The sequence below is a fragment of the Panthera uncia genome, chromosome B4, assembly GCF_023721935.1.
Source record: "Panthera uncia isolate 11264 chromosome B4, Puncia_PCG_1.0, whole genome shotgun sequence".
Classification (NCBI taxonomy): domain Eukaryota; kingdom Metazoa; phylum Chordata; class Mammalia; order Carnivora; family Felidae; genus Panthera; species Panthera uncia.
In genome coordinates this window covers 22,758,235-22,781,857 of record NC_064809.1, presented here as the reverse complement: position 1 = coordinate 22,781,857, position 23,623 = coordinate 22,758,235, and the positions used below count along the sequence as shown (strand labels likewise).

Here is a 23,623-nt window from a genome sequence, read left to right as displayed (position 1 = left end):
TCTACTTCAACTCCCTCATTTGGTAGTTAAGTAGCTGAGGCCCAGAGAGGTTAAACAACTCACTGGGGTTCATTCAGCAGGACATGACACTGCCAAGACAAGCTTTCTGATTTCCCCTTTTGCCCACGCAGTACTCAGCCTGGTATCTTTCTCCAGGTCAGCATCCTGTCCTTGTTGTGCCAAACAGAGCATCAAGGCACTCGCACACAGAGGTTTCTCACTTTTGCCTAAGTTCCTAAAAAATACAGAAGCAACCTCAATGCCCAAGACCTTCTTGCCAGAACCTCCCATCATGGAAATCAGGGAGGACCCCAGTCAATCTGTGGCTCTCTCCAAGGCTCTCTTTGGAATTTTTACTCTTCCCTTTCTGTTCCTTCCTCACATTGATCCTTAAGCCATCCTTAAGTGCTAGTTCTTAGAAGTTCCTCAGCAGAAAGGTCAGGTACTTCCCAGGGCAGAAGTTACCCCTGCTATTTTGCAAATTCTCATCTCCCCACAAATGCTATACCTTTAGACAGGAAATACAGAAAAACTGTTATTAAATTTCCTCCAAGTTCCCTGAGTGAATTCAGTCCGAACTAATCCCTTCCTCCCTAAAATAACTCAATCCAGTTCATTTATAAAGTGTATGAGTATGTGAAGGACTAGAGAACCCTCAGGTATGCCTGACACAGAGAACAGGACAAAGAGGGGACCAAGGAAGGGAGACAAGGGGGAGGAGAGAGGTGGGTAGAAGGAGCACACTGATCAAACTGCAAAGTGGATCCTGGAGACAACTATGCTGCTGAGACTGACTCACTGCTGAAGGGATAAAACTGCAGAGGGGATATACTCTTTTAATCACGCTCTCTGGTAACTAACAGCAGACGGGTATCCTGAACCTCGCACAGAGAAAGCAGGCAGAGGCTACCCCTAAGTGGCAGAACCGGGGAACTCTGTCTTCCTCCTGTTCCCTTTTCTTCCTCATCCAATGCTGGCCACTCTGTGCCTCACGGGCACACCCGAGCTCTCCAGCTTCCCTCCGATCACCCCAGAAAGGGAAATACCCTCCCTGCTCTCCCGTGGGTTGAAATGAACCACAGGGCATCCGAGATTTCTCTCAACTCTGACAAATGCTCCCCAGTCCCCTGCCCCTTGCAGGGAAACTGATCTGAGAGAAGCTTTCACTGAACTGACAAACCTAGGGCGCTTCTTGTCCCTAAGCACAGGCGCCCGCGATAGGTGTCCCTCAGTCTGGGTCTCCGCTGGGAGGGGTGGGAGGCGTTAAGAGTCACAGCCAAGTGTTCCTTCCTCACATGAGACACCGGAAGGAAGACTTTGCTTTTGCTTTTTCCCCCCTCCCTACCTGAATTCCGGGACCAGGTTAGGCTGCAACCCGTAGAAAGCAGCGGAGAGAGTGACCAGCCACCCGGGTTTGTAACTCCCGTTCTCGCACTCCAGATAAGGTGGAGACCACTTGACATGGCTCTTGTCCCCGCCAAGCCCGTCCCTGCGCCGCCAGCTATGGCCCAGGCTCCGGGGCCCCTGATTGGAGCCGCGGCGGTGTAAGTGGGTCCTCCACTTGCGCCGCAGGCCGTGGAACCACTCGGTCTCCAGCGTGGCGTTGGCCAGGTGGTGTGCCGAGGAGGACAGGTCCTGGAGCAGGATGCGACTCTCTTCGCGGGTGGCCTGGAGGAAAACCTGCGGGGCCGGCGCGGACAGCGACTCGGTGCTGAAGGTGATGGCTGCCCGGGAAATGCTGGGCTCGCCCTCCAGGAGACTCCGCACCAGTGCCTGGTACCACTCCAGGTCGTCCTGCAAGTTCTCCTCCCGCGACTTATTGCTCTGCAGCATCATGTTGAGGAAGTTAGTGGCGTGTGTCAGCGTGTCCAGTGCCCCGTGCAAGGAGGGATGGGAGCTGGCTAGGGCTGACGACTTCCCCGGCAGGCCCGCCAACTCGTAGCGGCTGGAGCAGTTGGCTCGCTTCAGCTCGTGGGAGTCCCCGCTGTAGAGGTAAGAGGCCACGTCCATGGGCACCTCCTCGGCGAGTTTCTGCGCCAAGATGGTGCCGTCGGTGGAGCGGCTCCAGGGAGCCGAGGAATCCGAGGCAGAGGCTCGAGCCGGCTGCTGGGCGTGCTGCTTCAGCCTTAGGGTTCTCTCTCTAGGGGGATCCAGCCGTCCCGGAGGGTCGCGGCTGGCGCTAGCAGTTCCCAATCCCAGATGAGCGAGCAGGAGGCAGAAGAGTAAGGGATAAGCCATGGTTCCAATCTGCTTCGCAGAGAGGAGAGGAGGTAACGGGAGGAGACACTTTTTAAATTTTGGTCGTCAATTTATCAACAGTAAGACTTTTCCTAGGAGTCGTCCCCCTTCTCCAGGTGGCCGAAAAGGACTTTAAAATAAGAATGTTTTGGAATTGTCCCGGCTGGCTAAGCTACCGTCACAGGAAATCAAATCACCTGTGGCAACGCTGGCTGCACCCGCTCCATAATGGGTCGGCTCGGGATTACGCACCTCACAGCCTTGAGCAGAACAGGTTACATCCCCTCTCTCTCCCGGCGGCTATAGTTAGCCTGCTTACGTCTTTCTGCTCAGCAGCTTCCACTGTCGCTCTCATTGAGGTGTGTTCAAGAGCTGCTGCTGCTGCTGCTGCTGCTGCTGGCGCGGCGGCCGCCAAAGACGCTGCTCCATCATCTCACCCGTGGCAGGTCGTTCCCGCCTCCCGGCTCTGGCTCCTCCTCGTTCGCTTCGCCGCGAGGCGCGGAGTGCGCGCACACAGACCCGCACCGCCAGCGCAGGACCGAGTCCCGAAGAGCAAAGATTTCTTTCAGGACGTTAGTCTCTGTGGAGTTTATAGGACCAGGCAGCTGGTTAACTGGAGCCCTTAGGTTTGGCCACAAACCACACTCCTGTCTCCCCTGCTCTGGAGAAAAGCCGGTTTAAAGAGGCAGCTTGGCCTCAACCAAACCCTTGAAGGGCGGCTTCAAGCCGTCTTGTTCTCTGTTTGGTCGACTCCTGTGTCAATCAGCCGACTGCCATTTGTTGGGCTGGGGCGGGAGCTGTCCAGTGCTGAACCCGAGGCGGCTCAGAGGAGGCGCAGGAGGAGGCGGTGGCTCGGGATGCAGCAGCACCGAGTCCTTTCACCCACTCGCGTTCCCTGATGACTCGGAAACCCGAGGGGGTGGGGGTGGGGTGGGCGGGAATGAAGAGAGAAGCGGAGCGTTTGTGGCTCAGAGCGAAGGAAACTTGGACGTACTGAGGAGGAAGGTGTTGGCGTCTTGCTGCTTAGTTAAATCAGCCTTTTCTTTTGCCTGGAAAAGAGGGAGAGAGCAGTTTTCATTTTTGACTTAAATCGAAGGGGAAGGACGTAGGATGGAGACGTGTCCTCCTGAGCATCTGCTCATTTTGGGCAAATTATCAAATCCTCCTCCTTATTGTCGGCTAAAGAAATTATTAAAACCTACTTGCGGAGGTCTTAGCAATGAGGGAGTAATGGAGACATCTACCGGCTGAGCTTTAAGAAAAAAAAAAAAAAAAGCCGTATTTAAGGATCCTCTGCCTGAAAGGGGGCCAGGATGAAGGGGAGCCTGTGAAAGTGTATGCAAGTGAAAATGTGGAAGGGAGAGGTATGTACAAGGGGGTGAGACTCAAGATTGTGAGAGAATGAGAATGAGGGAGTCAGTCTTGAATGAGAAGGGAAGTTGTTCTGACTGGGAGTTTCTAGAATTAATGGATCTAAGAACTAAGACATCCAGTGAACTATAGATTGGGATATCCCAGCAGAAGAAAGAAGACCCACAGAATAAAATATGTATAATAACAATAAGCTGAATAATATGCCAAGCCCCCCCCCCCCAGTTATTGAGAAATCTCTTAACACAGTCTAATCATTTTATCTGAAACTTTAAAAATGTCTTCTGTTTGGGATGAGCACTGGGTGTTGTATGGAAACCAATTTGACAATAAATTTCATATATTAAAAAAATTAAAATAAATAAATAAAAATGTCTTCTGATAGTCTGAAAATGCTAATTAGTACTGAATATATAAGGCTGTGTGCACCTCCACTTTTCATTGGCACCTCTGTTTTCAAATTCCCCAAGACAAACACGAATAGAAAATCCCAAATTCACTTCACTTCCCAACCAACAAAATGTCACTGGTGGCATTCTGAGGTAGCACTGCTTAGATTTACTTTACCACTTCATTTCATTCTCCCTAGTGAGAAAATATCCAAGCAGTGAAATGTAAGTTCCAAAGAGAAAAAGGTTGTCTGTATTCGTCACTGTAGTATCTTGAACATCTAGAATACACAGAAATGCCTGGTACATAGTAGGCTCTCACTAAATATTTGCTAAATTAATGAAGAAACCAGAGGGTCATGATGATGAAGCTAATTACTTAAGAAGTAAAGTCTGCCCGATATGTCAGTGATGTAGACTTTTGGAATAAGACTTAGCAATGAGTTTGCCAAATTACAGCACATGGTCTCCAAGTGAGTTTTTACACATATGCAAAAAACTGTTACTGGATCTATACTTATTTACAAGTAAATTTCATGTTCACAGCCGACTTTTTATTTAAATTTTTCTTCGCAGTATATGCTCCTTTGCTAAATAAAGGTCATCTCAGTTGAATGCTCTACTATAGCATATGTGGCAATAATAACAGAAGGAATTTCTGTTTGTCTAATTTATCAGAATATACAATATGATTTTCTATCTATTTAACCAGCTAGGGACTGAAATGTAATTTCCTCACTAACCGATGTTTTTAGAAAACATACATAATTTGTTAACAGTTCATTAAAATTGCCCAGCATGGCGTTTAAAAAAGAAGTTAAAATTTTATTAGTAGGTCCTTCTATAAGTAATTCAATGACTGAACGTAACTAAAAGGTTTTGGTTCTGGTACTAGCATTCACCTAAGCAAGATTTATGGTCACTGGCAAGACCTTTAAAGTTCTGTGTCTTAAGACACAAATTGTATCTATGCTTCATGACTTAACACTGAGGGAGTACTAAATGGTATCTGAGCCACTCTCCAGAGGTACAGCCCTTCCCTAGCTTATGTCTGCCAGGAGCAGAGCAAACTATGAGAAGCCCTTGCAATTTTAGCATTCCCTTCAGTGGCTCATCTTCAGGCTATATTGCCAAATAACTGATGTGGACTAGTTGGGTTTAGAACAGCACTGTCAAAATAGAAATATAATGTGAGCCACAAATGTGATTCATATATGTAATCTTAAATGTTCCAGTAGCACATTTAAAAAGTAAAAAGAAAAAAAAAAGAAAAATAATTTTAATAATATATTCTATTTAGCCCAATATATACAAAATATTATTTCAATAAGCAAACAATATAACAATTACTAGCGAGATATTGTAAATTTTTTAAAAACAGCTTTTCAATGTTTTTATTGATTTTTGAGGGAGACAGAAACAGAGCCTGAGCAGGGGAAGGGCAGACAGAAAAGGAGACACAGAATCCAAAGCAGGTACCAAGCTCTGAGCTGTCAGCACAGAGCCCGACATGGGGCTCAAACTCACAAATCGTGAGATCATGACCTGAGTCGAAGTTGGACGCTTAACTGACTGAGCCACCCAGGCACCCCTACATTTTTATACTAAATATTCCAAATCCAGTGTATGTTTTACACTCACAACACATGGCATTTCACACTAACCATATTTCCAAAGTTCAATAACCACCTGTGACCAGAGGCTACCATAGAGTGCAAGCTCAAGAAGATAGGCATTGTGATCTTGAATGCTCTAGAAAGCCTAGTTCTAGGAGGCCTGGTCCGTTTCATAGGTCTAGATTTAAGGTAACTGAGTAGCAGACAACCCTTCGTCAATGTCATTGTCCATCGATGAAGGAAATAATCCAAAAGAAGTTTTTATAAAAGACCAAGATTTAACACACACTCATATGCCTCTAAACAGATTACAAAATTCCACACCAACTCACAAAGACATATCATTCACTCTATAAACGTTGATTGAACCTTTACTATGTATCAGGCATTAGGCTCGCTACTGGGGCAAAATAAACACATCTTCTGCACAAATGGACCCATGGACCTTACAGTCAAGTGGGTAGAGAGAGAGAAAATTAAAAAAACAAACAAATAAGTCTAAGAATTATATATAGTTATAACTGCCATGAAGAAATAAACACTGAAGTGATAAAAACTGCAGGGTGTGGGGGTGGGAAGCTTCTATATAAAGAGATAAAGAAACAAGAGACTTCTGGGAGAAGGTAATACTTGAGCTGAGATCTCAAAAATGAGGAATAATTAACTAGGTGGTAGGTAGTAGTGAATTAGCTAAAAATAAGAAAGACTCTTCCCTCAGGTACAGGGTGTAATCTATGAGTACACTAAGACTACCAATATTCTATCCTTAACAGGAAGGAGTACTGGAAGAAAATAACTACAATAACCTAACGTTCATATATGATATGAAAAGTATAAACAATTGAGACAAAAAAAATCATTTTATAAAATATTCAGGTGATTATGGCATGAATAGCATTCCCCCACACACACACAAATTATATGATCATAATTTGTAGATATAGACAAATACCCCTGTAGGTCTCAAAAGTAAGAATGAAGTTGTTTAAATGCATATTGACACTGCACAGAAACTGGATTGTAATAGAATGGTGCATACAAGACGTGTAAGCCTTGTATGAAAAGGCCCAAAACTTTATCATCACAGTCGAAGAAGTCAATCTAATTGCTTTAGAACAGTGAAATTTGCTCTGATAAAAAAGCAATGTGCAATGGAGTTATGAGGTATTAGTCGTAATATGATTGATGTATCACTATTATAAAAAAGAAGATGTGATGTTTGCATATCTTTAAATGAAAGAAATTAAAGGAGGTCAAAAACTGCTGAGACCAGATTTTATATGAGCAGTATAGGTAGAGTTATTTTAAAATTTTAAGTGCTGCTTTAAATCATTGAAATCAGCCAGTATTAGGACAGTGGAATATGGTGAATGGACACTGAACTGGCAGTTGGGAAACCCAAATCTACTCTTGGCTCTGCCATTGTCCAGTCACATGACTTTTCACAATTTCCTCAACCTCTCTGAACCCTTTTGCTTCATTTGTACCATAAAAGTGATGTATTAGATATATCCACAACTGGAACATTTGTGGCTGAATAACAGATAATGGTCTAGGTATATTTTCCAGGAACTCATCGTTCTTAATAGTTCCAGATTTACAAGGTAAATGTTATTTTCAGATGAAATAATGACGAATCTTAGTAAACAAAATGGCACAACCCCAGTCAAATTCCTGATAGAGCAAATGAAACAACAAAGGGACAGCACAGTTTGTTGATAGAACACAAAATCAGATACTCAGTTCTTATTCCTAATCTTCCTGAGATTCTGGATTTCCCTAAGCATATGCTATCCCTGTGCCTCATACGCCCACTTTCAATATGAAGATCCTAGTATTTGTTACCCAAGAGCAGTAGTTTTGAAATTTCTGGATGTAGAAGTATCACTAGAGGATTCTGAATATCTCTGTGGGTCTGGGTAGAACTTGAGAATCTGCATTTTAATAAGCACCACACGTGACTTTGTTGCAAATGGTCCGCAAAGAACATGCTGAGAAATACTGCCTTGAGCCATGAAAAGTAACTCTAAGACATTAGGAAAGAAGATGTCCTGGTAAACACAAAGCCTTGCTATAAATTATGAAGTGTAGCCTATGAATAACAATGAAAATAACACCTATAAAGAATAATCTTTCTGTTAACATCAATATCATCATTACTGTCATCTAAACATTTATACAGCTCCTACTGTAGCCAGGCATTGTCCTAAAGATTGTCCTAAAGATTGCTCCTTTAGTCTTCATTGCCGCACTGAGTTTGGTACTGTTACCATTTTACAGATGGGAAACAAACCAAGAAAAAAATGAATTGCCCTAAGAAATACAGCCATCTGGCCCCAGATATCATACTCTTAATCCCTATACCAGTGGTTCTCAAACGTTGATATGCATTAGATCCACCTGGAGAGCTTTTGTCAAAGCACAAATCCGTGGCCATACCCCATAAAATTGCTAATTCAGTAGGTCTAAAGTAGGACCTGAGAATTTGCATTCCCTGTGGTAGCTAACAAGTTCCCAGGTGATGCTGATACTGGTGAGGAACCACTCTTTGAGAACCACCGCTCTGTGTCATGCTTTTCATCATTATAATCTGTCACGTCTATATGCTTACACTCATTCCATATATTTCACATGGAAAAAGAAGAAAGTCAACATCAATGGCTGAAAAAAATGCCTGAAATCTGCTTGGGGAAAAAAAACTCTCTGATTTTCTATTTCCAACTTAGAAAGTTTACCCAAGATGTTTATGTTTTTTACTTAGCAGTTTATTCTCGTCTGCCTCCAGTTTACCCTTAAAACTCTTACTCCTTGTCAGCATCATTTCTAAAAACACTCCTGCTCTTTCAAGAGCCATCTCCTCTGATGTTCACTATAAAGTTGTGACTTGGGCTGTTCTTGCCTTCCCAATAAAGGCCATCTTTTTTAAGTACTGCTAAATAGTATCATCTACGGAGTCACTTGGGCTTTGACTCAAACTGCTAGTTTTCACTAATGTCCCATTCCGCCCCCCCAACACACACACACATACACAATGGTTCTGTAAACCTAAAGACACCTGAAGAACTTTCTGACCACAAAGGAAGAAAACACCAGGAATTGGCATTTATGTAGGAAAATCCTGAGTGTGCTAAGGCAAAGAATTTCCTTAAATGGCTTTCCATGTCCCTGACCTGACATTCAGCAGTGCTGGAAAGGACTAAGGCAGCATTTCAAAAAAGCACACCAAATTATTGAAAGCCAAACCCTTTTTAATACAAGGACTGGCTCCCTTTCTCATTAAGAAATAAGAACAACCCAAGATTTTGAAATAAAATTTACTGAAAAAGGAACATTTTGGATAGGAAGAGATGGGAAATGGATTATTTGGTCCTTGCTCAATTTTGTCTGCTTCTCTTCTTGGAGGGAAACTCCTCATACCGTATGTATGTGTTTGTTGTTACAGTTCATGATATCGTTTTCATCAGCACATTACCTCGGGCGTAAAGGACGTTTACTTCATGATCAGTGTAGGACTTGGCTCTCCATCTTAATACAGGAGTTTTTGAAAGTTGGGAACTTCAAGTGTCCTGGACCATGTCTGCAGTCAGTGCACATTATGTACACATAGGAGACACTAATAAATGGCAATTCCTCACTATGAAAGAGCAGAAACTTGTAAACCCAAACATACTTAGAAAGAACAAGTTTAGCAAAAAAGCAGAACCATACCTACAAATTCAGAGAACGGACTGATGGTTGCCAGAGGGAATGGGAGTGGACACTGGACAAAATGGATGAAAGCGAGTGGAAGACACAGGCTTCCATTTATGGAATGAGTAAGTCACAAGAATAAAAGGCACAGCATGAGGAATATAATCAATAATATTATAATAACATGGTATGGTGACAGGTGGTAGCTACCCTTGTGGCAAGCAGATAGCATAATGTACAAAGAAGGTTAATCATTATGTTGTACACCTGAAACTAATGTAACATTGTGTGTCGACCATACTCGAACACAAATTTAATGAGAAAAAACAAGTTTATAATAATATGAAGTCGCTTTTAGAAGTTTTGAAAAGTTGGGGGAAATTAATCCAGTCATGTTGATGTTGTTGAATTTCCAGATATCTTCTTATTGTTGGGGTTTTATGGGGGAAAAAATGAGACATGACACAGAAATATATTCCAGCAAAATGTAGTGAAAGAAGCAAATAACTACACATATTCCGATGGAAATATTTTCAGGCTAAGAAAATGGCAAACCTAATCATGAGTCCAGGTACAAAACAGTTTTGCAGATGTAGTAGGATGTGTGCTGAAGAAGTCTGACTCTTGTGGCATATATAAATTGTTTCTATCTGTTATTTTGATGTACTCTTTGGCATAAACAGTTTCATGGAAAATTTTGCTTCATCTTTAGCACCAGTTCCTTATTCAGACACGGAAGAATTTCAGAGACATTTTGGCACAAGAAGGTTTCAGTTTCTTTTGTTCACTGTGTCAATAAATGTTCTTCAGTAATGGGGCTGACTTCAAGTATACATGGCCATCACGTACCACAATGTCTGGGGAGAAATGGGTTCTTCGTGAGCATTCTGCAGAAATAAGCTCTTATATATTGCATAGAAACAGCAGACTAGAGAAAAAGAAAAAAGAAAAAGCAGACTAGAGAACAGAAGGCTAAAAAGAGAAACAATTTTCAAGAATCTGCTGTATCATGAGTACCAAATGTGATGAAAAGGAGCTGCTTCAACTGTTTGTTTTTATATCTCAAATCAGATATTCTAGAGGAAAAAAAATTAAAATTTAATTAAAATTCAGGAAAGCAGTAAGAATGAACAAGAAAGTTTTTCTGAATGTTAGAGTTGTTTTTAATTGAGATGGATTGACCAAGAACCGGAGGGAATCTTTCCTTGAAGGATAATTTGTGACCTTTGGTAGAAACGACATCTATGTATCAGAAATGAGTTATATTTATACTCCTCCTGGATAGACAGATGAACCTAATGGTCATTGGAATCTATTTCTTTCCTACAGTTCTTTGATAGACTGAGATCACTGATACACTCAAATAATTGAGACTGTTTATGTTGCCACAAACAGTAAAACTAGCACATACACATTTCACCCATAATCCTTCCCGTAGGTATTAAAATCCTGTCCCTTTTTGCCACCACTCCTCTTGTGCCGCATTACTCAACCTGGCATTCAAGACCATTTACTAAATTTTTCTCCCCCATCCCACCAGCCCTCCACTACCTTTTAGACTGTCTCCATTCTGACAAAGCTATGCTGTTTACTCTCTTCCTTTATAAGTACTTTGCACATTCTAGTCTTATGCCTGCCTTTGTAGAAGCTAACTTGGTTTTTTGAGAAGAGAAAGCTTCTACAAATACATGTTTCCTCTCCTCAAAATCTCTGAATACTACCAACTCTCTGACTAGACGTTTCTCCTAAAAGATACACAAATGGTTAATGGATGCGTGAAAAGATGCCCAACACCACTGGTCTTGAGGGAGATGAAAATTAAAACCACAAGATACCATTACATGCCCACTGGAAGGACTACAATAAATAAGACACACAATAACAACTGTTGGTGAAGATGTGATAAAACAGGAGGCTTCTTACATTGCTGGTGGGAATGAAAAAGTGGCACAGCCACTTTGGAAAACAGATTAGCAGTTTCTTAAAAAAGTTCAATACAAACTACCACATGACCCAGCAATTCTACTTGTAGGTGTTTATCCAAGAGACATGAAAGCATATGTCCACACAAAGACATGAGTATGAATGTTCACAGCAGCATTATTCATAACAGCCAAAATCTAGAAATGATCCGAAGGTACCTCAACCGGTGAATGGATAGACACAATGTGGTACAACTATGTAATAGAATACTATTCAGCCATAAATATGACCAAGCCACTGGCACATGCTATGCCTTGCATGCAGCTCAAAAATATACTAAGTGATGGAAGCTAGACACAAGAGTCCATATATTGGGTTTATATGAAATGTCCAGAAAGGGCAAACTTATAGAGACATAAAGTAGACTGTTGGTGACTTGAGCCTAGAAATGGAAGAAGAGGGTTCTTACTAGGGGGATGAAAAGGCTCTAAACTATTGAGAATTGCTGTGCTAGTCAGTAAATTACTTGAAATCACTGAATTGTACACTTAAATGGGTGATACATAAAATGTACTTCAGTAAAGTTTGTTTAAAAAAAAAGAGCTATCAACTGTAGGTATTCTCCATGATTCAACTGATTTTCTAGAATCCTCCTTTGGGTCTGTCTAGTAACATCTTGGTTCTTATGACTCCATTTTTTAGTATATGCTTTACATTTGCTGACATAATACTATCTCTGAACATTTACATGGACAATTGAAGAAATTTTGGATAGCTTCCTCATCTGTATTATTTTTTTACTTTATTTAACAAAAAATCCTAACGAGGGGGGCCACTATGTTCCAGAAACTATTCTAGATAAAAATGATATTGCAATAAACAAGTTAAGTCTCTGCCAGCATGGTGCCTACATTCCACAGAGGAGACAAACAATAAACAAATGAAAAATAATGTCACATAATCTTCAAATGTAATAAGTACTATGAGGAAAAATTAAGTAGAATAAGAAGTTTGATAGAGATTGTTCATCAGGGAAAGCAGTTGATTAAGTGGCATTGAGTAGAAGATTGAATGATGCGAAGAGTGATACATGGAAGACCCAGGAGAACAACTTTCCCAGAAGAAAATAATGATCACAAAAGCCCTGAAAGGGGATCAAGTCTGGTCTTCCCAGAAACAGCAAAAATGACTGTGCAGATAGAGGCCAAAAAAAGAGGGAGGGGAAGAGAAGGCAAGGATCCAATCATACAGTGTTTTGGGGGCTATGGCAATGAGGTTCAGTTTTATTGCAAGGACAATGGGAAGTCATGGGAGAATTTGACAGGAGTGACAAAATCATGAGGACTGCTATACAGTCTGAAGGAGGAGGGCATGAGCAGAAGCATAGAGACCAGTTAGGAAGCTATTGCAGTAGTCAAAATAAGAGATTACAGTGCTTTGGACTGGAAGTAGACAGGGAAAGCAGGATGATAATGGTCAAAATGGTTAAACATTCTTGAATTCAGGAATGTAATTTTCTGAAGGTCAGAACTTGCCCATTAATACCCTGTGTTATATGAAAATAAGATAGTCTTTAAAAAAAAGATTTTCTTAATGTAGAAATGTTAACATATAAAATAATTTGTGCCAACTCCATTTGGTAGTAGAAATCCTAAGTTCAGATTCAAAAGTATTTTTATTTTTTAGAAAAGTCACTGTTCCTACTTATTCATATAAAAGTAATTTTATCCCAGTTGAAAAATGAGCAGAAGACATGATCAGAGGGGTGCTTGGGTGGCTCAGTCAGCTGAGCATCCAACTTTGGCTCAGGTCATAATCTCACAGTTTGTGGGTTTGAGCCCCACATCAGGCTTTGCACTGACAGCAAGGAGCATGCTTCAGATTCTCTGTCTCCCTCTCTTTCTGCTTCTCCCCTGCTTGAGCTCTCTCTCTTGCACACACACATAAATAAGCATTAAAATTTTTTAAACAATCCCTATCAAAATAACACCAGCATTCTTCACAGAGCAAGAACAAACAGTCCTAAAATTTTTATGGAAGTGGAAAAGACCCCAAATAGCCAAAGCAATTCTGAAAAAGAAAGCCAAAGCTGGAGGCATCACAATTCCAGAATTCAAGCTGCACTACAAAGCTGTAATCATCAAGACAGTATGGTACTGGCACAAAAACAGACACATAGATCAATGAACCCACAAATGTGGAAAGAATATCCAATGGAATAAAAGACGGTCTCTTTAGCAAATGGTGTTGGGAAAACTGGACAGCAAAAGAATGAACCTGGACCACTTTCTTACACCATACACAAAAATAAACTCACAATGGATGAAAGACCTAAATTTGAGATAGGAAGCCACCAAAATCCTAGAGGAGAAAGCAGGCAACAACCTCTTTGACGCTGGCTGCAGCAACTTCTTACTCCACATGTCTCCAGAAGCAAAGGAAACAAAAGTAAAAATGAACTAATTGGGACCTCATCAAGATAAAAGCTTCTGCCTGGTGAAAGAAACAATCAGCAAAACTAAAAGGCAGCCTATGGAACGGGAGAAGATATTTGCAAATGACACATCAGATAATGGATTAGTATCCAAAATCTATAAAGAACTTATCAAACTCAACACCCAAAAAAGAAATAATCCAGTGAAGAAATAGGAAAAACACATGAAGAGATGCTTTTTCCAAAGAAGACATCCAGATGGCTAACAGACACACAAAAAGATGCTCAACATCGCTCACTCATCATCAGGGAAATACAAATCAAAACCACAATGAGATACCACCTGACACCTGTCAGAGTGGCTAAAATTAACAACTCAGGCAACAACAGATGTTGGCAAGGATGCAGAGAAAGAGGATCTCTTTTGCACTGCTGGTGGGAATGCAAACTAGTGCAGCCACTCTGGAAAACAGTACGGAGGTTCCTCAAAAAATTAGAAATAGAACTACCCCCTGACCCAGCAATTGCACTACTAGGTATTTATCCAAAAGATACAGGTGTGCTGTTTCAAAGGGGCACATGCACCCCAATGTTTACAGCAGTGCTATCAACAACAGCCAAAGCATGGAAAGAGCTCAAATGTCCATCGACAGATAAATGGATAAAGATGTGGTGTATATATACAATGGAATATTACTCGGTGATCAAAAAGAATGAAATTTTGCCATTTGCAACAACATGGATGAAACTAGAGTGTATTATGCTAAGCGAAATTAGCCAGAGGAAGACAAATATCAGATGAATTCACTCATATGTGAAATGTAAGATACAAAACAGATGAAAGAGAAGCAAAAATAATATAAAAACAGGGAGGGGGGCAAAATATAAGAGACTCTTAAATATAGAGAACAAACAGAGGGTTGCTGGAGGGGTTTGGGGTGGGGGATGGGCTAAATGGGTAAGGGACATTAAGGAGGACACTTGGGATGAGCACTGGGCGTTACCTGTATGGGATGAATCACCGGATTCTACTCCTGAAATTATTATTGCACTATATGCTAATTAACTTGGATGTAAATTAAATTATTTTAATTTGTTAAAAAAGAAGACATGACCAGAAATTTCAAAACAAAAGAAACATGTGGCCTGTAAACATATTAATCTCATTAATGACTGTGGAAATGCAAACTGAAATACAATGAGATACAAGTTAGATCTATAAAATTGGCAAATAGTAAAAAGTCCAATAATGCCAAGTTATTAGCCCCGGATGTGGAAAGGATGGAAGAGATGTAGATTCACAAAATCTCCTGTGCGTTGCTGTTGGACATATACATTAGTATGATTGTTTTTGGAAAATAATTTAGCATTATCTTATGGGCGCCTGGGTGGCTCAGTCGGTTAAGCGTCGGACTTCAGCTCAGGTCACGATAGCGCGGTCAGTGAGTTCGAGCCCCGCGTCGGGCTCTGGGCTGATGGCTCAGAGCCTGGAGCCTGTTTCAGATTCTGTGTCTCCCTCTCTCTGCCCCTCCCCCGTTCATGCTCTGTCTCTCTCTGTCTCAAAAATAAATAAACGTTAAAAAAAAAAGCACTTTAAAAAAAAAAGCATTATCTTATAATGTCAAATATTCACCTATTCTATGATCCAGCACTTCCATTCTTAATATATACACAAAAGAAATTCTGGAACATGTATACCTTGTGAAATGTACAAGAATGTTAATAACATTACTGTTTTTTTTTAATTTTTTAACGTTTATTTATTTTTGAGAGACAGAGTGTGAGCAGGGGAAGGGCAGAGAGAGTGACACACACAGAATCCAAAGCAGGCTCCAGGCTCTGGGCTGTCAGCACAGAACCAGACATGGGGCTCGAACCCACGAACTGTGAGATCATGATCTGAACCAATGTCGGACACTTAACCGACTGAGCCACCCAGGCGCCCCAACATTACTCTTTAAATAGCAAAAACCTCTGGCCTAAATGGTCATCAATAGGAGAACAGGTGGAAAAACTTGTGTTATGCTCACACATATGAAATGAAAGCAAGGACATTATGAACACAGACTCCAGAGGGATGGCTGGACTCTTTGGGTAGGGGTGAGGTCTGAGGATGGGCCAGGGTGCTAGGCGGAAGACTCACAAGTGCTCATCTAACATAGTTAAATAAATCAATCAGATCATGTTTGACCAATGGTGAAAGTGTCTTGAACAAAAGATTATGTTAAATCCAAGGTCCTGACATCAATTAAAGGAGCAAAAGAAATGAAGGGGAAGGGAACAGAAAGGAAGGAAAGAAATCACTATCAACTGTCATTGCTTCTATAGCTTTGTCCCCAAATGAATGATCCTCATGGGCTATATGACCCTCTTCACCCTTTAGAACTTACTGGGCTGACAAATCTGACAAAGCAATGGTGTAAATGTTCCTGTTGGTGCCAACATTTTACTCCTCCTGACTAACGCAGTCCACTTTTTCCCAATGCCAAAAAAGTTTCAGTGCTCAGACAAGCCTCCTGATTTGAAATCAGGAAAGGTTCTCAGTGTCTGCCTTCAACTAGACCTTCGTCTGAATAATAGGTGTTATTTACATTTGGCTGAGCCATCATCTTCGACAGCAGTCCACTTCAGGCTGAAGTTTGATTTCACTTTCTGAGGATCAAGTCCTTTCTCTCCTTCCCTGTCAGTCTCTAAACTTACTTTGTATCCTGAGCACTATTTCCAGGCCTCCAACAGGTCTCCTCAAAGACTGGCTGACCCACTTTCCAGATGGAGCCAACATCACCCTCTATCTGATCCATAAATCATGAACAGAAGGCTGAGGAAATGAGAAGCTGTGTACCCACTGGGAGGGGAGCTGAGCTTCCAGCATGGGGTGCACAGCAAGATCACAGGCACACAACATTATTCTCCAGAAAGCCAGTTTTGATCAATGACAGAACAACCTGGCTCCAGAGGAAATTATTCCAGATTTTTAAGCAAAAATAAACAGTAATATTGTAAGTAGGTAAGATTTACCACAAATTTAATCGGATGCATTTAATGGTGTGTGGTATGATAATTATGGCACCTGAAGACTAGAGAGCAATAGTAAGCCATGCACATATTTGACAATAATAGCTATTTCAGGGATTCCCTCGGACAAAAGATGGGGAAGAGAAAAGATAAAGTTTGGGAGCTCCTCTCCTGCCAGAAGGGCACAGGGCAGTGCTCCAGTCCAGCCCTCCTTCCCTAAAGAGGATTTAAAGTGTAAACTCAGGAAATAAGGCTGATCTCTCATGGTACCTGGGCTATGACTACCTTCTTTCAGTCCTCCTGGAAGAAGAAGATAGTCAGATACCCCAGAGATGCTAATTTCAGTGTTCATTTAGAAGTCTGTGGTAATAGATAAGCAGAGGGAAGCCCTACCTAGGAGAGAGGGTGGGGTGGACTTTTTTTCAACATCAGGAAACTGTGGGAGGCAAGGTGCTGTGTAGTGAGAGACGGTGAAGACAGCTAGATACATAAGCATGCTAGAAAAGTAGCCATATTGTCAGTACAACATAATGATAACGTTGAGTCCGGATATTATTTTTTAACTAAGCTTTTTACTACTTAACTCATTCTCAAGTAAGTTAGGAATAGAAGTGAGAAGAGGGCTGCTCCTGGTGGCTCAGTTGCTTGAACATCTGACTTCAGCTCAGGTCACGATCTCATGGTCTGTGAGTTCAAGCCCCGCATCAGGCTCGCTGCTGTTAACATAGAGCCGGCTTCAGATCCTCTGTTTCCCCCCCTCTCTCTGTCTCTCTCCCGGTCGTTCTCTCTCTCTCTCTCTCTCTCTCTCTCTCTGTCTCTCTCAAAAGTAAATAAACATTTATTTTAAAAGTGAGAAGGATGGGATGCCTGGGTGGCTCAGTTGGCTGGGCATCCGACTTCCACCCAGGTCATGATCTCACAGTCCATGGGTTCGGACCATGCGTCAGGCTCTGTGCTGACAGCTCAGAGCGTGGAGCCTGCTTCACATTCTGTGTCTCCCTCTCTCTGTGCTCCTCCTCCACTAATGCTCTATCTCTCTGTATCTCTAAAATAAATATCTCTATCTCTCAAAAATAAATAAACATTAAAAAAATTTTAATAAAAATTAAAAAAAAGAAAGAGAAGGAGCACAGAACATCTCTTAAATACAGGCAGAGGATTTTAGACTTCATACAACAGTTGCTTCATACAACAGTTATCATCAATAACTTTATCTTTAAAATTGCCCTGGAAGTCGATTAGTTCTCAGAAATACACGCCCAGGAATAGGTCTTTGCATTGTCAAATGACTTCTGAATTGGTGAATTCCTAAATACCAGGACAGAGCTTTCTGCGAATTGCAATGAAGCTGTTTTTGCCTCCATCTTACTGGCTTTGTTATTACAGCATCTATTCTGGAAGCTGAGTTTCCCCATCCTCACATCCACTCCCTGCCAGGATGAGGGCAGATTTGGAACAAGGACCAGGAGAGAACTGAGCTGCTATCCTAAGAGGTAGATTTTTAAGCATGAGAGTCAAGAGGCTTAAAAACAATTCGTGTCTCTGCATAATGTACCCACCTGAATTTCTTTTCTGGATTCTTTTTCCTTATTTAAACTTATCATTTGAGCAGCTGAAGAAAAAATATGGGCCCAGGATCTCCCTCTTAGTAAGAGAAGCACCTCCTCCCCCACAACATCCTAACCAAAACAAATCAATTAGAACAGCCTCCAATCAAAAGTCAAGAAGTGGGTCACCTGGGTGGCTCGGGTCATGATCTCATGGTTTGTGAGTTTGAGCCCTGTGCATGGGGCTTTGTGTTGACAGCTCAGAGCCCGGAGCCTGCTTCCAATTCTGAGTCTCCCTCTCTCTCTTTGCTCCCCTACTCACACACAATCTCTCTCTCTTTCTCTCTCTCCCCCCAAAATAAATAAATAAACATTTCATAAAAAAGAATTCTGAGCATATAAAATATATCTTTAAAAAAGTCAAGAAAAAATCAGAGAGGAGATCGGCAGGGCAGGGGGAAGTAACATTGACTAGGTGGATCAGCCTGGCCACTCTAGATCTTTCTAAGACTGCTAAGTTATTTCTCAATAGCTCTTTTTCTGGTTGTGTTTGATATCTGTGGGATCCCTCCGTTCTTACTATAAGAATGGTAAAACGTTAAAGTTTAGGATGTGAGCCAAGAGGAAAATGGCCAAGAAAATAACCTGGCAACTTTCAGGCTAGTTTCTTAGTCATGAGGATGAAAGAAGTCCTTGCATGGGATCAGAAGAGCCACCTGCGGGTTGGAGTCAAAGTTCTGTAGTAACAAAACAGTAAGTACCACTTGGGGGTTTTCACCTCCTACACAGATAGTTCCCTGGGGAACCTCATTCAACTGGATTGAACTTACAGATCCCAGTCATGGCCATATTCTTCAAGACTGACTAATATTAATCTCCCACTGCCATCAGACTTCTCTGAGGTGGCAGACAAAAATGCCATCTGTGACTAAGCCGGGTGCATGCCCTCTGGGTCTGAGCTAGGCAGATCTCTCAGTACATACCGTGTACTCTGGAACTCAGAACACCTCAGGAGAAACAAAGGAGCCGTTTGAACATGCAGGAGTAGGCAGCTGTCACCATGCCTCCATTCTTAGCTCTGCTCCTGTCCTACACAAACAGAGCCTTCCCCTGAGATGTGACCATTGGGAAACAGGGATCAAGCTGCTAATCGCCCAGATTTTGAAACTCCAAACCTTCTTAGTTTTTTGTTTTTGTATCATCACTAGGAAAAATGTTTACAAACTCGGATGTAAATGGAATCGGGCTTTTAAATATTCTAAGAAACAAAGTAAGTTTTACTCTAATATTTCATCTCAGTGAACAAATCAGACATTCAGCCTCATGCATTTTGGAAAGATCTACCACACCAGACTGGACCCACCTTCCAAGGCTTCACACAGTGACGGGGCTTAGTCCTCGTTCATCTGCTTATTCTACTTACCATCAAGGTACCCACTGTCCTTGACTGAGTGAACCCAGACCCAGTGGCTCTTTGATGCATGCCAGAACACACATGGGCCACATGCACCTGCCAAATCTAGCAAAAACAAAGCAAGATGAAATAAAAAACAAGCAAACAAAAAATTGGAAATCCAGTGAAATGTGAATTTCAGATAAATAACACACAATTTTTTTGGTGTGTTCAATGCAATATTTATACCCCCAAAATTATTCGTTGTCTATGTGAATTTCAAATATAACTAGATGTGCTATATTTTATCTGACAACTCTACTATGACCCCTTCCCCCTCCCCCCCCCCAATATTCTTCTCTGAGATCTTACTGTCTCCCTACCACATTTCCAGTAGACAGGACCTGGGTCACTGTAACTCTGGGATTATGAACCTCTACTAATACTAGACCAGAGGAAGTTTTTGTTTTGTTTTGTTTTGTCTTTTTGTTTTTTGTTTTGTTTTGCTTTGTTTTTTTGTTTGTTTGTTTGTTTTTTGGTCTTTTTTTCTGGGGAATTATTGTTGCCATTGGGATTAAATTTTCTGAAACAAAGATAAGAACGTTCCGCAGATGGTTCTGTACCTCCCCTGAGGCAACGAATTACAGGCTGCTCTCTTGAAAAGAAAGTGGGGGAGGGGATTAAGGTCTCAAATTGTTTATCCACACATCTTTTTTTCCCTTTAGTTTTCTCTCTCAGCCTCTCTTCTTCCCTTTCTCTCTGCTTTCTTTTTACAATATCAAAAGAAATTGTTGAAAAAGTGTATTTTTATTTAGGTCAAGAGATCAGGCAAATTCTTACACTGTGAAAGAGATTTATAAAAACACAGTAAGACTGTTAGAATCCCAGGAGGCCAGAGTACATTAAAGCACAAATACAAAGGAGTAGACAGGGTCACATCTTCCAAAAATCTTTTTTCTCAATTTACATTTCAAGACCGTAGACTTTTTTCCAGTAGAAGTACGATCCCATTGTAACTCAAAACAGAATTCGCTAAGAAAACGCATTGTTTCAGGACAGCTACATATACATATTTTTAAAATATTTTTAATTTACTTTATCTGCATTTAACTGCTGATTGGATTATTTCAAGAAATCCTGGATACACACTAAGGAATGAATGCATGAGACGACTTGCACAAAAATGTTTCTAAAAAGATGCTCGTTGCAGCATCAGTTATGAAAAAGAGAGGACCAATTTAAGTGTCTTTCAATCAAATATTGATTAAATTGTGCTGTAATTACCTACTATAGCTATTAAACCTGATATTTTATCCATCATTATGTCAGAGTTTCCTAAAGTGAGGAAAATAAGTTAAAATATACCAGGAGGGGAAAAGAAGATATAAAACTGTAATTTTTCAATGCAATGCAGTTATGTATGATAAAATTCAAAATAATCTACAGTTTAATTATTTGAATTAATAAAATAACTTTGACATGGCTGGCAGATACAAGGGCACGATACAAAAATCAGTTGTATTTTATACTAATGTAAGTAATTTGAATATGATTTTTTTAAATTTACAGCAGCATCAGAAAAAAGGAGGAAAAAATATTTTCAAGGACTCTGCACAGAAAACAGTAAAATAATTTAATTATTAGCCAAGATAGTCTTGGAAAACAGGATGTCCCTGATGTCAACACTTAGGATAAAGCTGCAGTAATTCAGAGGCTGTGGTATTGGCTCAAGGACTGACAGAGAGACCACTGGAACAGAATAGAGTTCAAAATGAGACCCACGCATATTGTCACTTGATCTATGACAAAGGTGGCACCGCAGCAACCTTTGTGGGAATAGGACAATCTTTTCAATAAATGGTGCTGAGTCAACTGGTTTACTCAGATCCACCTTCAGGACTGAGGCACTCATTCCCTGGTTGCTGAGAAAGTTGGCTGCTGATGGCACACAGCGGCATCTGTCTCTCTGAGAATGTCCCTTAGTCAAAGAAAGCTGCTTTATCCAAGATTATACTCACTCCCAGAGGGTAGCCCACATCCAGTAACTGGTGCATGCAAGTATCCAAAGTTCTGGCCCTTTCCTAGATTGGTCACTGAAGGACCATTCCAATTCAAGAGCTCCCTTGGGAATAGCCGAGGTCCCAGTGCAACTGTATCACAGCTTACCCTCTCTCTCCACCCAACCTTGCTTCTTCTGCTCAGTCTCATGTTCTATCTGAGAGTTTTATCCCCATAAAACTCCTGCACACAAATCTCAATTCCCCAGATTTGAGCTCCAGGGAACTTGACCTGGAACACACTGGAAAAAATTAACCTTGACTCTACTTCATACTTCACATGAAATCAATTCCAGGTGAGAGTATAACTAAATGTGAGTGGTAAAACATAAAATGTCTAAGAAAATCTTTGAATTAACAAAGCCTCCACTACTTTGGAGTTGAGAAAGTTGTCTTAAACAGGACACAAAAGCACTAACCATAAAGAAAAAGACTGATAAATTGGACTACATTAAAATTAAGACCTTCTGTTTATTAAAGCATACCATTAAGAGTGAAAAGGCAAACCATAGAGTGGAAGATCCACACAATACCTATTAATCTACAAAGGGCTTATATACAAAATACATAAAGAGAGACCAAAAAATCAACATGAAGACAGACAACCCGATGGAAAAAAGGGAAAGAGACATGAACAGGTACTTCCTCCAAAAAAGACATCAAAATGGCCAGCAAACATATGACAGGGAATTCAAACTTTTTAGCACTAAGGTAAACGCAAATTAAAATCATAATAAAATACTCACCTCGAACCCACTGAAATGGCAAGACCGAGACTGAGAGTACCAAGTGTGGGTGAGGATGTTGGGCACCTGGAATTCTCAGACATAGCTTGAGGAAATTTGCATAACGTAGTCTAATAAAACTGAGCATGTCCACATATATCACTTCTTAATATCCCCGCAGAAATGAGTGTGCATATATACCAAAACACTTGCACAAAAATGTTCATGGCAATATTATTCATGATAACGAAAAAACTTAGAATAATCTAAATGCCTGTTAATTTTTATAGACACCAAAGAAAGAAAGCAGTAAAAATATAGTCACAATACATGAGGAATAATATAGAAAATGCCTGGAAAGCAATGAGCGTATGCTGATGCAGAGCATCTAGAAATTGGGACAGTCTTGAGTAAGAGAATGGTAGGAGGAAATAAATTTAAAATTTTAGAAACTGTCTCAGACAGTCAAGTGATAATTAGTACTTGATTTATTTGTAGAAATTCATACAATTCCTTTCCTCTGACTAGAGTATTACATACACACACACAGCTTATAAATAGATATGAGCAGAACACAGATAAGGTCGTATATTCCTTTAGTGAGGAGCTCCCCATCAGATCTCTGCCTCTCTCAGTTGTCTGGTGTAGTAGTAGCATACTACATATCACCACGACCAGTGGTAGTGAACTTTCCTGGGTGCAGTCCTATGATAGTCAATTTTATATGTAACTTGGAGGGGGGGGGGCATTATGTCCAGATATTTGGTCAAACATTGTTTTGGATATTTCTGTTCTTTGAATGAGATTGAACTTTAAATTGGTCCACTCTGGGTAAATCAGATTGCCCTTCATAAGATGGTTAGGTTACATCCAGGGACTTGAAGGTCTTAAGAGAACAAAGACTGGCCTCTCCCAAGAAAGAAGGAGTTCAGTCAGCAGACTGCCTTTGGACTCAAACTACAACTCCTCCCTGAGTCTTCAGCCTGCTGGCCTATTGCATCGGATTTTGGACTCACCAAACCTCTACAGTTATGTGAGCCAGTGCCTTAAACTAAATCTCTCGTTCTCCATGTAATACATATAATATGTATGTACATATATGCTGTATACACACACACTCGCTCTTGGTTCTATTCTTCTGAAAAAACCTGACTAATATGAGGCCTAATACTGGGAAAAATTAATTTTCTCACCCAGGTGAGCCTGGCACGAATATTACGGGCTT

At 41.0% G+C, this 23,623-nt stretch overlaps 1 protein-coding gene across 1 annotated transcript in view; it reads right to left on the bottom strand.

Moving 5' to 3' along the window:
• The window catches only part of GPR158 (G protein-coupled receptor 158), a 428,312-nt gene extending 426,040 nt beyond the window's left edge, over positions 1-2,272 (bottom strand). Inside the window, exon 1 of the mRNA XM_049624721.1 lies at positions 1,346-2,272. Within this exon, the coding sequence (XP_049480678.1) occupies positions 1,346-2,238 (893 nt within the window). The 5' untranslated portion in view covers positions 2,239-2,272. The remainder of the gene's footprint in view (positions 1-1,345) is intronic.
• Positions 2,273-23,623: the final 21,351 nt, after the last annotated feature.